General features: G+C 41.2%; 3 protein-coding genes across 3 annotated transcripts; all 3 read left to right on the forward strand.

The window, feature by feature from the left end:
• Window positions 1-160: 160 nt before the first annotated feature.
• TM35_000241200 (oligomeric golgi complex component 8) lies at window positions 161-1,753 on the forward strand (the record flags this gene model as incomplete). The annotated part of the gene is made up of 1 exon (XM_029027532.1): window positions 161-1,753. The coding sequence occupies one exon, from the start codon at window positions 161-163 to the stop codon at window positions 1,751-1,753; it is 1,593 nt and encodes a 530-aa protein (XP_028881036.1).
• A 362-nt stretch (window positions 1,754-2,115) lies between these two features.
• Window positions 2,116-3,144, forward strand: TM35_000241210 (uncharacterized protein; the record flags this gene model as incomplete). The annotated part of the gene is made up of 1 exon (XM_029027533.1): window positions 2,116-3,144. One exon carries the CDS (start codon window positions 2,116-2,118, stop codon window positions 3,142-3,144), a length of 1,029 nt encoding a protein of 342 aa, XP_028881037.1.
• A 673-nt stretch (window positions 3,145-3,817) lies between these two features.
• Window positions 3,818-16,651, forward strand: TM35_000241220 (putative dynein heavy chain; the record flags this gene model as incomplete). Its single annotated transcript, XM_029027534.1, has 1 exon — window positions 3,818-16,651. The coding sequence occupies one exon, from the start codon at window positions 3,818-3,820 to the stop codon at window positions 16,649-16,651; it is 12,834 nt and encodes a 4,277-aa protein (XP_028881038.1).
• Between the last annotated feature and the right edge of the window lie 17 nt (window positions 16,652-16,668).

Genomic DNA, 16,668 nt, shown 5'->3' on the forward strand with positions numbered 1-16,668 from the left:
AAATGTTTTTTTTTTCCAGTTTATCTTGCAACACGTTTTTTTTTTTTTTTGATTTTTTCTTCTTCTGCTTTTTCGTTTTTCTTTACTCTTGTTCCTGCTGTAAAGTAGCTAGGGAGAAGTATTGTGTGATCAAAGAAAAGAAAACAAGTAGATATACAGAATGGATGTGGATATAAATGACGAGACGCGTGTTCGCCGTGATATTGTGGAGGCAACGGTGGAGTACTACCCGCTGCTCTCCGATACACAAGAGGTGAATGTGACGGTGGCGTCTGCGTCTGCAAATGCACTGGCGTGTGTTACGCGGCTTGGCATGACGGTGGCGCGGCTGCAGGGACTCAATCAGGCGATGCTGCGCGTTGGCCAACAGTGGCGCCGCGAGAAACAGACCGCTCTTGCCACTGTGGCACAACACCAGAAGTTGTTGGCTTTTTTAGAGGCCCCCGCCGTGCTGGACGATTGCATTCGGAATGAAATGTATCACGAAGCCCTTATGGTGCTGGAGCACATCACACGATCGGCTCATCCAATGGACAAGGTGCAGTTATTTCGTCGTGTGGAGAACGAGGTCCGCTGCACATTGGAGAAGGCACTCGCAGAGGTTGTTCTTCCACGCTTGGCGGAGCAGCTAACTGTTGCCTCAGCTGTAAAAGTAACGACTTTTTTTCGAAGGCTTGGTGTTGAAGAGAGCCAAATACGTATTCTTTTTCTTGCTAAACGCGCAGAATATATAGATGGATTGCTACGTGAAGCGGAGGAGAGTGGTATGCCGTATTCACGCATTTTTAGGTATGTGACCGCTTTTAAGGTTCATGTAAGTGAGGCAATTCTCCAGTACACTGCCTGTTTCTCACCAGATAACGAAAGTGGTTCCTGTAATGAACTCGTCGGCTGGTCTCATGAGAGAGCGTATGTATTTGTTGAAAACTTCCGTGCCTCATTGGAGAAAATCTCTAATGGTTCTGAGTTGGCATCTGTTATTGAACAATGTTTTAATAGCGCTTCTACTGTGGCGCTAGTTCACATGGATGTATCAGGCCTTATTAACGAAGCTCTTATCTCTCGTGTGAAGTCCCTGTTTGCTGATCAGGTCGCCCTCGCAGTGCAATCGTACACAGCTTCCATGATGACCTTCTCATGGCGACCACCGAATGGACTGCAGTGGGGCTCTTTGCAGAGACGAACAGAGACACTACCACCCACAACAACAACAACAACAACACCAATTACACCTCCAGTAACGCTTGTGCAGTGGATGCCTCTTGCATACGCATTAAATGGACTTCTTACCGCATTCAACACTATTAGGAAATGTGTCGTTCCCGGTGTGGAACAGTTTTGTATAGCCAGGGTAGAGGGACTGTTACAGACTATGGCGAAGGATCTCGCACGTGATAAGGAACTTCTTATGGCAGTTGAAGGGGGCGAAAAACAGGTTTATTTGCATTTTGTAGATGCATTTGTACATGATTTTTATCCACACGTTTTGGCATGTGTGCGATTGTTGCTTAGTGATGATGCTCAGCGACTTCTAGCAAGTGGGATGCGAAGCAGCATTGAAAGCCTCCGAAGTATTCTTCCATTAGAGAGTAGCTCTACGACGTGTGATGCTAAGGAGCATACAAGCAATGCCCCATCGTCTGATCATTCTACTGTTACCACTACCAATACTACCACCAATGCTCCTATTCCTACTACTACTACTACTACTACTACTACTACTACTACTACTACTACTACCCATGATGTTTGACGATTAGTTTCTAGGCAAATAAGTAAAAAAACGAATGACTCTTGCTACTTGAAAGGCGATATCTTGTGCGTAGTCTATAAATATTGCATAAGTATGCACTATTTTGCATTCCTTCTTTTTTTTTGTTTTGTTTTCTTGCCGTGTCGCTTATTTCTGATGTCAGAATTGGGTATTTTTTTTTATCATTGAGATTCCTTTGGACATGGACTTCTTTTTGTTTCTCTTTTTTTCTTTCGTGCATCTACTTTCCTGTGTATGTTATAAAGAAGAAAAAGTAATAACACACATCAACCAAGGAAAGAAAAAAAAAAAAAAAGGAATAGGTTAAAGAAAAAAAAAAAAAACTGGGAGGTTACGGAAATATGCTCACTACTCATTCCAGTCAGGTGGGTGCCATGTATACTATTTCTCACGAGGTGGTGAATCGTGTCGCCCTGGAGCGATATGAGGACAGTCAAACAGCATTTCATGTGGCAAAACGCGATTATCAACTCACGATGAACCGTATTTCATCTCGCCTGCCAGCAACTGTGCCTGAGCTGACGATGGAGGTGAAGGATGAGTTCAGTACATACTGCAGCAGTAATGCTGAAAGCATGAATGCGACTAGGAGAATTCCTGACGACGGCTTGGATTGTTCTGAGATTGATAAGATTTTGAGTGAACGTGCAATGAAACGTTTTGAAGAGGACACGACTGGTGGCCCAACGTGGAAACGTAGCGCTCAACCCAAAAAACCGTTGGAATTATTAATGCACCGAGAGTCGCTTGCCCGTCAAGACATTGAGGATGTGGAGCATGAGTTTTTCCGTAACTTAACACAACCCTTTTTCGAAAATCCCTTGATGCATTTTCTTAAGCTTACAAGAGATGAAAGGCGAGAACGCAAGACGATTGAGGATACTTGGATGAGTGAATCACTTCCCTTCCTCGATCATTGTCATATGAAGCAGGTGGACTATGAAGAGGAGTTCTTGCGTCGCGCTCTTGGTAAAGTGAAGCGTCCATTAATCTCCATGCGATCTAATACACCGCAGACGACATCCGATGAACTGGATGTACGATTGTATCAACCACTGCTGCAGCGCTGTGAGACCATACGGCGGGAGACAGAGTCCGAAGAAGAAATCGCATTCCTATACCTTCGCTTGGGAGAAGCATCACAGCGTGACCTTGTTGCTCGTGGTATTATGCGGCGAAATAAAAATACCGGATTGCTGGATTCCGTGCGACACCCAATTGAGGTGGATCACTACTATGATGTGGACCTTGCCTTTGGAACGGAATTCCGCTATCTTGAGTCTCGCGAGGAGACCGAGCGGATGGCAATCATCGATTCATGGCTTTTGGAAAGGTGTGAACTATGTAAAACAATGGGAATATTATCATAATGAATATGGAATCGCAAATACAATAATTTCTGCCCATTACAGGAGATTTATATATACACACATATATATATATACATATATATATATATATATATATATAATATAGTATGGTATAATATGTAATATATAATATAATATACATATATATTATATACATGTATATGTATATATTATAGGCTTGTATATCTTGTGCCCCTTATAACAAAACGGGGGTCTGATGATTTTTTCTTCTTTTATGTGTTTTTTTTTTTTTTTATATCTCCTTGTGGTTTTCTTCACCAGTGTCTTCTTGCCCTTTCAGTTTTTTCTTTTTTCTCTCTTTTTGATGATGATGTTTTCCCACACCTCTCACTTTCTTTTCTATTCGTTTGTATCTAACGAATTACTACACTTGGGAGCCTGCCACTTATCTTTCTCTTAATATCTCTCTTTCTATTGCTGTTTCATTTTATTGTATTAATCTTCTTTTCTATTCTATTTTCTGTTTTTTTTTTTAACTTTGACAAAAGCAGGTGTCGAGTCCCCACGCGAAGAGAGAGACCTAGGGAAGAGGGAAAGAAGTACACGTACATACCCAAACACACTTTATATATATATCTATACACACTTACATAAAGAAAGAAAGAAAGAAAGAAAGAAAGAGAGAGAGAGACCGTGTTGGTGACGGCTGGCAATGAATATCGGGCCGGACAGCGGGCGGTCGGCGGGCTACGAGCCAACACCGCAGACACGCAAAAAGGCCGTTGTGCATCGAAACCCAAATCACGTCGCGAAGGACGTCTACGATGCGCTCGGCGGCACAAATCCGCTCCTCTCGCGACTGTACAGCAGCGGCGTCTCCAGTGGACCGCAACTCGGCGTCCCCAATCGACTCGCACACGATCAGCCTTTTCACAGCACACAAACACAGAAACAGACAAACGAGGAGCCAAGACCACCCACAAACACCATCACTGAACAGAGCACCAAATCTCTACCAGAGACACATCCACAGACACAGACACAGCCATCACCGCATCGCACACTCCAACTCTACAAACAACCAACCTACCCAGATGAGGAGCTCAAGAAGATGTTTACCACCGGCAGTTATGTGGAGAACAGGGTGTCAACAATCTCTCTGAAACGAGGCCGATCTGTTCCTGGGAAACTTAAACCACTCACCGATGATGTAGAGAAGCACAAGGAAAGAAGGGGAGAAGAACACGCGGATGCTGAGAAGGAAAAAACAACAACAACAACAACAACAACAACAACAACAGCAGCAGCAGCAGCAGCTAATGAACTGCCCGTTGCAGAAGTGAGTTCAATTCCGCGCTTTACAAAGGTGAGATCAAATGCACCAAACGAATTCACATATCTTGTTATGCGGCCAAGGGGAATTCGTGATCCATATAACCCATATGATCTGCAAGTTGTATCACACAAAGATATTGACCCATTAAATTACTACACCATTTCTGCTGCGGGTGTGACGAAGTTCTCTCGTCATGAGGCGGAATTTATTGAACTGCAAACATGGGAGAGAGATTGTCGTATTTTTAATCAACTAAGAGAGTTAGATGTCTTAAGGAATTACAAAAAATGGAAAAGTTTTCTCCTTTGGCGAGGTCTTGTTCGTAATCATGCAATGTCCAACTGCAAAACTTTCCTGACAAAGAACCTCTTTCACGTCCATCCTCATCTCTCTGGTGCTTTGCAGACTGTACGACGAATGTGTTTAGATTGCATTAACAACAATAGAATGCATCTTCCTGCGACAGAAACTCGTACACTGGAATCTTTTTGTTCTACTCTGGCTGCTCATTTAAATTTTCAACGAAATCGTTTGGAAAAAATGATAAAAAGTATTCGTGACACTGTTGAACGTGCATGCAAGGCAGCCATGTTAGCAGCACAATTAGAACGAGAGAGTGTCAATGCCTTGCACGCTGAAGAAGAAAAGAAAAAGAAGAAACTTATTGATGTTCGAGAACTCGGGACACGTCAAAAACCAACCTACATTGAGATGTCACAGAAAAAGGCGGTCTGTCAACGTCTAACGGCATTTATTCGGTTATGTGATTATATCATTATTAACTGTTTAACCAAATTGGCTGCGAAGGCGGTAGAAGATGTGCATGATGATTTCCTTTTCCCAAAGCCTGTACATGTAGCGGAGCCAGTTGCATGCGGCGGTGCGAAGACGGCAGTGAAATCACGACGACATGAGGCAAACGCAAAGGCAGAGGCGCAAAAAGTGGCAGCCCCATTTACTGGTCCTATCCTTATCCTTAACGTTCTATACAATGAGGCTGAGGAGTCTATTAATATTACACCAACACTTCCACAAATTGTGGAATGTGTGGAGGATATTATAAAGGATTATATCAAGACGTTAAGTGCTATTCCACGGTTGGTTTCAATGGATGCATTTAAAGTGTTTACCGACTCTGCAACAGATGACCCACAAAAGGAACTCTCTTCTGGTCCTGCTGTAGGTGAAATGATTGTCTCAGAAGAGGCGTATAAACAACATATGGTGGCTATACGCGAAGGAATTACAAAGGCATATGAAGTTGTAGAGGAATACGCAAGCAGTTTTGAATGTTTTAGAGATATGTATGTTGAGAATAGTCAACTTAACGCAGAAGAAGTTCAACAAAGTAATATGTCTCTTGAGTTCTATCGTCAACGTCTTAACCTTTACAAGGATGAAAGTGAAGCCATTACAAGTAAAATACCCAATTCAAAAGATGTGGCACTTTTTACAGTACAAACTGAAGCACTTCGTGAATTCTTTAGCCCAAGTCCTGTTGCATGTTTGGAAACCTTCCATCATCTTCTTCCTATTATTGCTCAACGGCAAAATGAAGCATTACTAGCAGATCTTCAGAGCTGTAATGTTTATCTTTCTTCCCACCCAAAGACGGTGGAGCACTATGTAGAGTATCTTGCCTACTATAAAGCATTAGAAGGCCGTTTTGATAGTATTGCAGCCTCATATGATTTTATTCGGGAATTATTTAATTTATTACAAGAAGAAAAAGTAGAAATTAATGAAGAAGTTGAGGAAACGTATAGAAGTGGAACTCGACCACAGTTTGAAAAGTTACGCACCTTAATGCAAATTATTGAAGATGGTAAAGATGCTCAACAACGATTCTTTATTCGTAATATTGATGAACAAATGGAGGAACTTCGTCGTCGTATTGAAGATGTATACGATCGTGCTGGTCAACCGATTGTAGCGGATGAAAATGCGGATATTGATGTTGTGATTGATTTTATCACAAAACTACAAAAAGAGGCTGAAGGTATCGCCGCACGAGAGAAGGAGTTACGACAATATCAAATTGCCATTGGTGGAGAAGAAACTGTGGTGGATACAATGGGAGATATGTTGAATGATGTGAACATAAAGGCTCGACTTTGGGTGGGAATGCGAGAGTGGGATACCTTTGCAGAGGAACACGCGAGTATTCCATTTGATCAACTGGATGTATCATCTATTCAAGAGACTGTACATAGATACGTGACAACTGTTAAACAAGTAACCTCCAAGTTACCCGGAAATGCCGCTGTCTCTAGATTAAAATCCCGTGTAGAGGAATGGCGTCTTCTTACACCTATACTTCAAGCTCTTACAAATCCAAAAATGAAACTTGAACATACATCCAAGGTATCAAATGCTGTAGGACTTTTAGAAGATGAAAATGGAACCTCTAAAACACTTGCAGATTGGAATAACCAATTTACAATTGGTATGTTACTTAAAAACAATATTATGAAATATAAGGATGAAATTCTTGCTATCAGTGCTTCCGCAACAGAAGAGGATAAACTTCAACAACAAATTGATAAAGTGAATGCGCTCTGGAATGGTGGGGGTCCAAAACCACCGATGGAGTTTCAATTTCACAATCACAAAGATATCAAAGATCTCTACACACTTGTTGGCTCATCTGTTGAAGATGTAATGGCTTTACTAGAAGACTCTGCCATTGCCATGTCAACTATTGGTTCAAGTCGTTGCTGCCAAGGAGTTCTTCGTGCACAGGTGGACCGCTGGGAACATCGACTAAAGTATATGCAAGAAAGACTTGATCGATGGGTGGAATTACAACGAAACTGGTTATATCTTGAAAATATATTTTCTTCTGCTGAAATTCGAAGTCAATGGAAAGATGATGCGAAACGATTTGAAAAAGTAGATCGTTATTTTCGAGATTTGATGCGTAAAGCGCATGATATGCCTACTGCATATCGTGCTTTACTTATAAATGCACCAGTGGAAGGTAGTGAACAGATGACCTCTAAAACTTATAAGTGTGATCTTGAAACTAATATCAAGGAACTAGAAAAGGTATTAGCAAGTTTAGAACGTAAACTAGAAGAGAAACGATGTGCTTTTCCACGTTTCTACTTTCTCAGTAATGATGATCTTCTTGATATTCTTGCAAAGGTAAAGACCCCAGAATTAATTATGCCTCATATGTTGAAAATGTTTGATGGTATTAAAACTTTGGAATTTACAGAATCGAATGACATTACACATCTAGTGTCAATGGAAGGTGAACGTGTAGAACTTGTAAATAAAAGTATAAAAGCACGAGGGCCGGTAGAAATATGGATTGATATGCTTGAACGTGAAATGTTTTCTACACTTCGAAAACATGCGAATACATGCCTTCATGATTATGAGGCGAGAGGAGATCGAACCACGTGGATGTTTCAACATCCTGTACAGCTTGTATTGATTATGGAACAACTCTTATGGACTCGTGGAGTGGAAGAGGCATTGGGCCAGCCAGACTCTGAACAACTCATGGTACGCTTTAAAGATGAAAACTATAAAAAATTGGAAGAACTTGCAGGTCTCACATCCTTAAAACTTTCAAAGGTGCAACGTATTCTTCTCTCTACACTTATTACAATAGATGTGCATGGACGTGATTTGGTAGATGAAATGTGTGAATGTGGTGTATTAGAACCAAAGGAATTTGGATGGACAAAACAATTACGTGTATATTGGGAACAAGATACAGATGGATATGGAAATATATTTATACGACAAAATAACTCACGATTTGTGTACGGATATGAATATTTGGGTGCACAAGGACGTCTTGTTATTACCCCACTTACAGATCGTATTTACATGACGGTAACAGGTGCATTGAAATTACAACTTGGAGCGGCCCCAGCAGGTCCTGCGGGAACTGGTAAAACAGAGACAGTAAAGGATTTAGCAAAGAATTTAGCCCGTCAATGTATTGTATATAATTGTTCAGATGGAGTTACATATAAAATGATGGAGAAATTCTTTTCAGGTCTTATTCAAACAGGTGCATGGACATGTCTAGATGAGTTTAATCGTATTAATATTGAAGTGCTTTCTGTGATTGCCTCACAGTTACTTGAGATTAAACTTGCACTACAAAATGGATTGGAAACTTTTACATTTCAGGGAACTCCGAATGTACGTGTGCGGCAAACATACGGTGCGTTTGTAACGATGAATCCCGGATATGCGGGACGTACAGAACTTCCCGATAACTTAAAAATTCTTTTCCGTCCTGTGGCTGTGATGACACCGGACTTCCGTATGATTGCAGAAGTGATTCTCTACTCGGAGGGATTTAAAAATGCCAAAGATCTATCCCTTAAGATTACACAATTGTATAAGCTAAGTTCAGAGCAATTATCCCCACAGGATCATTATGACTTTGGTATGAGAGCTCTTAAATCTATTCTTGTCATGGCAGGTGATTTAAAACGTTCACAACCTGATGTGGAGGAGGATTTAACACTTATCGTTGCCTGTAATGATTCCAATGTACCTAAATTTGTTGCAGAAGACCTTCCACTCTTTCGTGGTATCATGCAAGATCTCTTCCCTGGTGCTGAATTCCCAGAGCGACAGTATCTGGAGTTACTTCCTGCTATGCATAAAAGCATAGATTCAAAGAAACTTGTATCCTATGATCCTTGGATTAAAAAAGGTATTCAATTTTATGAAACACTTATTGTTCGTCATGGTGTGATGTTGGTGGGTGTTACCGGCACGGGAAAGACAGAAATCCGAAATTGTATTTCCGATGCCCTCACAACAATGGCAGAGGATGGATCTACAAACCCAATGGCACGACCCGTACATCAATTTGTATTAAATCCTAAATCGGTTATGATGCATGAACTTTACGGTCAATTGGATGTAAACACAAATGAATGGCGAGATGGTGTTTTATCCGTTATTGCCAAAAATTGTGTACGAGACTCTGAACTAAATAAGAATCATCGTTGGATTGTTTTTGATGGTCCTGTGGATACATTATGGATTGAGTCATTAAATTCTGTTCTGGATGATTCCAAACTTCTTTGCCTTGACAGTGGTGAACGTATTAAACTACCAGATACTATTCACATGCTCTTTGAAGTGGCTGATCTCGCCGTGGCCTCACCGGCTACTGTATCCCGTTGTGGTATGGTCTATCTTGACACTGCAGACTTGCATTGGAGTGCGGTTGTAAAACACTGGGCGGCATCAAAGTTGGCAGATGCGGGTGGTGAACCACAATGTCGTGCATTCATCCTTTCTCTCTTCGACACATATGTGCAGAAGGGACTGGATTGGCTCGCCACACAAAAGGTACTTATTAATGCTGGTGTAGTGAATGTGGTACAATCTATGTGTGATCTCTTTACAGCTCTTCTGTATTGTAATCAGGTGAAACTTATGCCAGATCCAGAAGGTGAAACTGTACTTCCATTTGATTCTAAAGTATTTAAAGATCGTAATGAACTTTGTGGATTACTCTTTGCCTTTTCGTTTGTATGGTCTCTTGGTGGAAATCTGGATCAGGCATCCATGGATCAATTTGATACACTTGTACGTAATCTCTTAGAGACGGTGGTACGTTTCCCTAATAGTGGTTCTGTGTATGATTACACTATTGACTTTTCCACACGGTTGTTTGTTCCTTGGGATGGACGTATGGAAGAATTTACCTATGATCCTCAAATACCGTATTTTAATATTCTCGTTCCAACAATGGATACCGTACGTTACAGTACACTCGCCAAGACATTAATTCAATATGGTAAACCATTACTTTTTAATGGTCAAACAGGTGTGGGAAAAACTGTTATCATGATGGATTACTTAACACGACATAAGGAAGAATTAAAACTATCTGTTATTGTCTTTCAATTTTCTGCTCAAACTTCCTCCGAACGGACACAAGAATTAATAGAATCTAAATTAAAGCATAAACGTAAAAATATTCTTGGAGCTCCACCTGGGCGAAGTGTCGTACTCTTTATTGATGATCTCAACATGCCAGCACTTGAAACATTTGGCGCATCCCCTCCCATTGAACTTTTACGTCAAATGATGGGAAATGGTGGATTCTACGATCGTAAGATTGCTGGATTCTGGAAACAAGTACAAGATGTAACTGTGGTGGCAGCGTGTGGACCTCCAGAGGGTGGACGTAATCCAATTACGGCTCGTCTTACAAGTCTTTTCCATCTTTTCCATATTCCTACTCTTAATGATGATTCCATGAAACGTATTTTTTATTCTATACTTCATGGTTTCTTTCAGGTAAGAAATTTCAGTGGTGAGGTACGAGATATGGCCAAATCTCTCGTGGCTGCAAGTGTTGAGATTTTTACTAAACTTCGTGAGTCCATGCGACCAAAACCAACCACACCACACTATACATTTAACTTGCGTGATCTCGCTAAAGTGTTTCAAGGGATTACACAAGTAAATCCTCGTGTGTGTAAAGTACAACGTTCTGTCACTAGACTTTGGATTCATGAAATTATGCGATGTTTTTATGATCGTTTAGCCACTCAAGAAGATCGTCAGTACTTTACAGAAGAACTCATGATGGATTCCTTAACACGTCTTGTTCCTGGACAACACTCTTATGAAGAATACTTTGAAGGAGATCCACTCGTTTGGGCAGACTTCTTACGTGTGGGTGCAGCAGAGCGGGTATATGAGGAATTAACAGATTTTAAGAAACTTCCTACACTTTTTGGAGAATATCAAGATGATTATAATGTCTATTTAGGTAATGGAATGGGACGAGATGAGGATAATAGTGGAAATAGTAGTTCCTTCTTAAATCTTGTTTTCTTTAAAGATCATTGTGAACATTTGGTACGTATTATTCGTATTTTACGTCAACCACGTGGTAATGCACTACTTGTGGGTGTTGGTGGTTCTGGAAAACGTTCACTCACACGTCTTGCAGCTTACATTGCAGATCGTCAAACCTTTGAAATCTCTGTTGGAAAAGGTTATTCTATGAATGAATTTCATGAATTTTTACTGGAGCTTTACACCAATACAGGAGTACATTGTAAACCTTCTGTATTCTTACTCTCTGATAATCAAATTGTTCATGAGGGAATGTTGGAGGATGTGAACAATATTCTTAACTCTGGAGAAGTTCCTTCACTCTTTATACCGGATGAACGTGAGAAACGTGTAAATGCTTGTCTGGAGGCTGCACAAGAACGTGGTATAACCGATCGAGATGATGTGTATAACTTCTTTATCTCACGTGTTCGAGACAATTTACATATCGTTCTTTGCATGAGTCCTGTAGGTGATACATTTCGTACCCGTTGTCGTCAATTCCCTTCACTTACGAACTGTTGTGCTATTGATTGGTTTGATGAATGGCCACGAGAAGCACTTCTTGGTGTGGCACAACGTCTCTTTACAGAAGCTGAAAGTGCCGTATCTGCTCAACTTCTTCCTGTTTTGGCACCACTTTGTGTAGATATTCATACTACTGTATTGGAAGTGGCACATGAGTATTGGGAAGAGCAGCGACGACGATATTATATTACCCCAACCTCATACTTGGAGTTTATTGAATTGTATAAGGCACTATATAATGAGCAACGATCATTACTAGAAGAACAACTTTCACGTGTTGTAAATGGTAAGGAAAAAATGAAGGAAACAGATGATACTATTGCCAAGATGAAAATAGAGATTGAAACTAAACGTCCTTTACTAGAAAAAGCTTCTAAAGAGACAGAAGAAGTTGTTGCCGATTTATCTGTACGACAGGCGAAAGCTAGTGAAGTACAAGTACAAGTTAGAGCTCAACAAGAAAGTGCAGCAGAACAACAAAAACATGCATCTCGTATTGCAAATGAGGCTAATGCTCGACTTGCTGAAGCAAAACCTATTATTGATAAGGCGAAAGCAGCTCTTGATACTATTCAAGCTAGTGATCTTAATGAACTTCGTTCCTTCGCAAATCCACCCTCTGCTGTTCTTAAAACTACTCAAGCTTGTATGGTAATGTTTGATCCAAAAGATTTTGGTGGGGCTTGGTCTGGTAATACAGACTGGAAAGGGGCACGTGAATTCCTTTCATATCGACCACTTCTGGATATGATTCGTAATTACCCTACAGATAATGTTAAACCGGCCATATTACAGAAAATACAAAAGTATGTGAGTGATGAGGAGTTTACGGTTGAAATTTGTTCACAAAAGGGTTCTCAGACATGTGGTAGTCTTTGTGCATGGGTACACGCCGTAAATGAGTATTCAAAAGTTGTAAAGGAAGTTGCACCAATGCGAGAGGCTGCAGCAGAAGCGGAACGTCATCTTGCAGAGACGAATGAGAAACTACATGCTGCACAAGAGATGTTGCGTGAAGTTGAGCAAGAACTTTCCGAATTACAAAAGAATTATGAGGCAAGTTCAAAGCGGAAAAAAGATTTAGAAGAAGGATTGAAAATGTGTATCCGACGACTTGAGAATGCGGAAAGTTTATCCAGTTCTCTAAAGAGTGAAGGTGTACGTTGGGAGGAAAATATTCAACAATTTCGTCAACGATTAGAATTATTACCTTTACAGTCTTTTATGGCAAGTGCCTGTGCGGCTTATTTTGGTGCCTTTACGCCACGATTCCGCAAACGTCTCGTTCAATTATGGCTAGCGAAGTTGGGAGAACATGGATTGGATGCGGCCGACTTTACACTCTGTGGGACTCTTGGGGACCCAATGGATATTCTCACTTGGCAAATTAATGGACTGCCAACAGATGAGAGTTCAACAGAGAATGCCATTCTGGCATCTCTCTCCACCGCCCCACGGCGTTGGCCACTTTTTATTGATCCACAGGAACAAGGAATAAAGTGGCTCTTACAGCAATACGGAGGTTTAGGCACTGGTGGGGGTGGAGGTATGAAGGGTCTTGCAAAGACCGCATCTACAGTGAAAGTTATTAAATTTTCAGAACCAACGTGGATGCGTACACTCGAAACACAAATTCGACGTGGAGGTGTAGCCATTTTGGATGATGTTGGGGAAACACTTGATCCCGCTCTTGAACCATTGCTTTCTCGTCGTATCTTTGCAGCTGAAGGTGGTTCACCACAAATTAAATTGACTCCACAAACTGGAGCTATTGATTATAACCCAAATTTCCGCTTCTTTATGTGTACAAAATTACCAAACCCACATTATTTACCTGATATTAGTACTAAAGTAACATTGCTTAATTTTACAGTTACTCTTGATGGTTTAGAGGAGCAATTACTTGGAGAAGTTGTCTCTATTGAGAAGCGTGAGTTGGAAGAGGAGAAAAATCGTATTATTCAAAGTATTTCACATGGTCAGAAGAAACTTCGCGCTATTGAGGAAACTATTCTTGGTAAACTCAAATCTACTAAAGGTAATATATTAGATGATAGTGAACTTATTGCAGAACTTAAATCCGCCCAATCTAATGCACATGATCTCAGTGAAAATCAAAAAGAAGCAAATGAAAAGATGAAAATTATTACATCTACACGTGATCGTTATCGTGATGTGGCTGTTCGTGCTTCCATTCTCTTCTTTGTTTTGGCTGATATTGCTCGTATTGATCCTATGTATCAGTACTCTTTACAATTCTTTGTAAAACTTGTTCAACATGAGGTACAAGCTACGGAAAAACCAAATAATTATACTGAAGAGGATGTCAATATGTTAAGAGATCATCTGGACAAGATTATTTCACGACTTACACTAACTACATATGAACAAATTTGTCGAGGTCTTTTTAATAAAGATAAAACTATTTTGTCTCTTCTTATTTGTACTTCTATTCAACGTCATAATCATGAATTATTGGAGGATGAATGGCAATACTTTATTCGAGCTTCTGCTTTGGTACCAAGTGATTTATTACCACAACCACAAGTTTTATCATTCTTATCACGACAACAATGGGAACTTACGGTTGCACTCTTTCGTAATGTTTCCTGTTTCCGAGAGTTGGAGAAAAGTTTACAAGAAGAAAGTGAAGCTTGGAAAGAATTTATTCAGTCTGAGGCACCACAAGATGTAAAACTTCCAGGTGATTGGAATAAAAAATTAAATGGATTCCAACGTATTCTTCTTATTCGTTGCTTCCGAGAGGAGAAATTATTCTTTGCACTCACAGATTATGTAGATCATACAATGGGTCGACGATTTGTAGAACCACCACCGCTTAGTTTAGAAGTTGCATTATCGGATAGCTCTGCAACAGTGCCTATTGTGTTTATCCTTTCACAAGGTGCAGATCCAATGGGTATGCTGCAGGCATTCGCACAAAGCCAAGAACAGAAATTGCAATATGTATCATTAGGTCAAGGTCAGGGTGAAAATGCTAAGCGGCTTATTGGTACTTGTCGTAAAAATGGTACATGGGCACTACTACAAAACTGTCACTTATCAAAGACGTTTATGCCAGAGTTGGAATTGCAAGTGGCAGCATTACAACAACCAGGATCAACTGTACATCCAGATTTCCGTCTTTGGTTAACATCTATGCCAACGGACTTCTTCCCTATATATGTCTTACAGAACAGTGTTAAACTCACGAATGAACCACCAACAGGACTTAAGGCAAATATGGTTCGTTGTTTTGGTGAAGTTACAGAGGAAGAATTTGAAGTTTTTAGTGATACAGATCGTATGGGAACTTATCCTAAAGGGATGGCATTCAAAAAACTTCTTTATGGACTTTGTTTTTTCCATTCTGTGATTTTAGAGCGAAAGAAATTTGGTCCACTGGGATGGAATGTACGGTATGAATGGAATGATACGGATTTCCATGTCTCAAAGCAATGGTTAAGATTATTTTTTGAAGAGCAGGAAGTTATTCCATGGGAGTCGCTTGAATACATTATTGGACAAATTAACTATGGTGGTCGTGTTACAGATCCACTTGACAGAGGTACATTACAAACCATTTTGCGTAAGTACCTTTGTCCATCTATTTTGAATAATGACTTTAAATTTAGTCCTAGTGGAAATTATTATGCACCACCTAATGGAAGTTTAGAAAGTTTTATGGATCATATTCAACAAATGTCCCTTGTAGATGAACCGGAAGTATTTGGAATGCATACTAATGCGAATCTACGTTATCAATTACAAGTTTCACAATATCTTATGAGTACTATTGTCTCTATCCAACCACGTCTTGGTGCTGCTGGTAGTACTAATACTGGTGGTAATAGTGGGGATCGTAGAAAAAGCAGCGCAGATAGTGGTGAAGAGGGTGATGAGTTTGCTGCAACTCCTGAAGAAGAAGTTCGACGTAAATGTGAAGAGTTTGAATCCACCTTACCTAATATTCTCTTACGTGAAGAGGCTGGTCCAAAGACTTTTACAACACTTGAGAGTGGTTTACCAAATTCCATGTCTACTGTGCTTTCGCATGAAATGGTAAAATACAACAAACTCATCACGACAATGCGAAAGACTATACATGATTTACAAAAAGCACTTCAAGGTCTGACTGTACTTTCTGCTGATCTTGACGCCATGTATGAATCCTTCTTAACCGATCAAGTTCCACGTTTGTGGTCTGCAGTGGCGTACACTTCTCTAAAGCCGCTTGGCTCATGGTATCGTGATTTCCTGCAGCGTGTGCAGTTTATCCGTACGTGGCTGCAGAAGGGAGAACCGCGCAGTTATTGGATTGGTGGTCTCTTCAACCCGAGTGCCTTCATGACGGGTATCTACCAGGCCTACTCCCGCGCCGAGGGCGTCTCCGTCGACAAACTCGGCTTCTCCTTTAAGATGTTGGAGGAAACACCCAACAGCCACACGGGCGATGGGAACCACAACAGCGGCCATCAGGAGATGCACGCGGCCAGTCACGACGCCGTGGAGAATATCGCGGCGCCGCCCGCCCGCGGTTGTTACGTGCACGGCATCTACACGGACTCGTGGCGGTGGGACGCCGGCCGCGGCGCAATGGCCGACCCGCTCCCCGGCGAGCCCCACGCGCTGCTGCCGGTCGTCCACTTCCTGCCGGAGCCGCACCACAAGACCGCGGAGACGTGGCACCGCATTCCGCTTTACCGCACGGTTGTGCGGGCCGGCGTTATCTCCTCTCTCGGTGCCAGCTCCAACTACGTGCTTTCCATTGAGGCACCAACCGATAAGGGAAGTGATTACTGGCTGCTCATGGGTGCCGCCTGCGTCTGCGCCCTCGCTGTTTAAATATAAGGGTAAAAAAA

Source organism: Trypanosoma theileri, assembly GCF_002087225.1.
Source record: "Trypanosoma theileri isolate Edinburgh chromosome Unknown TM35_Tth_24_V1, whole genome shotgun sequence".
In the NCBI taxonomy this organism is placed as follows: Eukaryota; Euglenozoa; class Kinetoplastea; order Trypanosomatida; family Trypanosomatidae; genus Trypanosoma; species Trypanosoma theileri.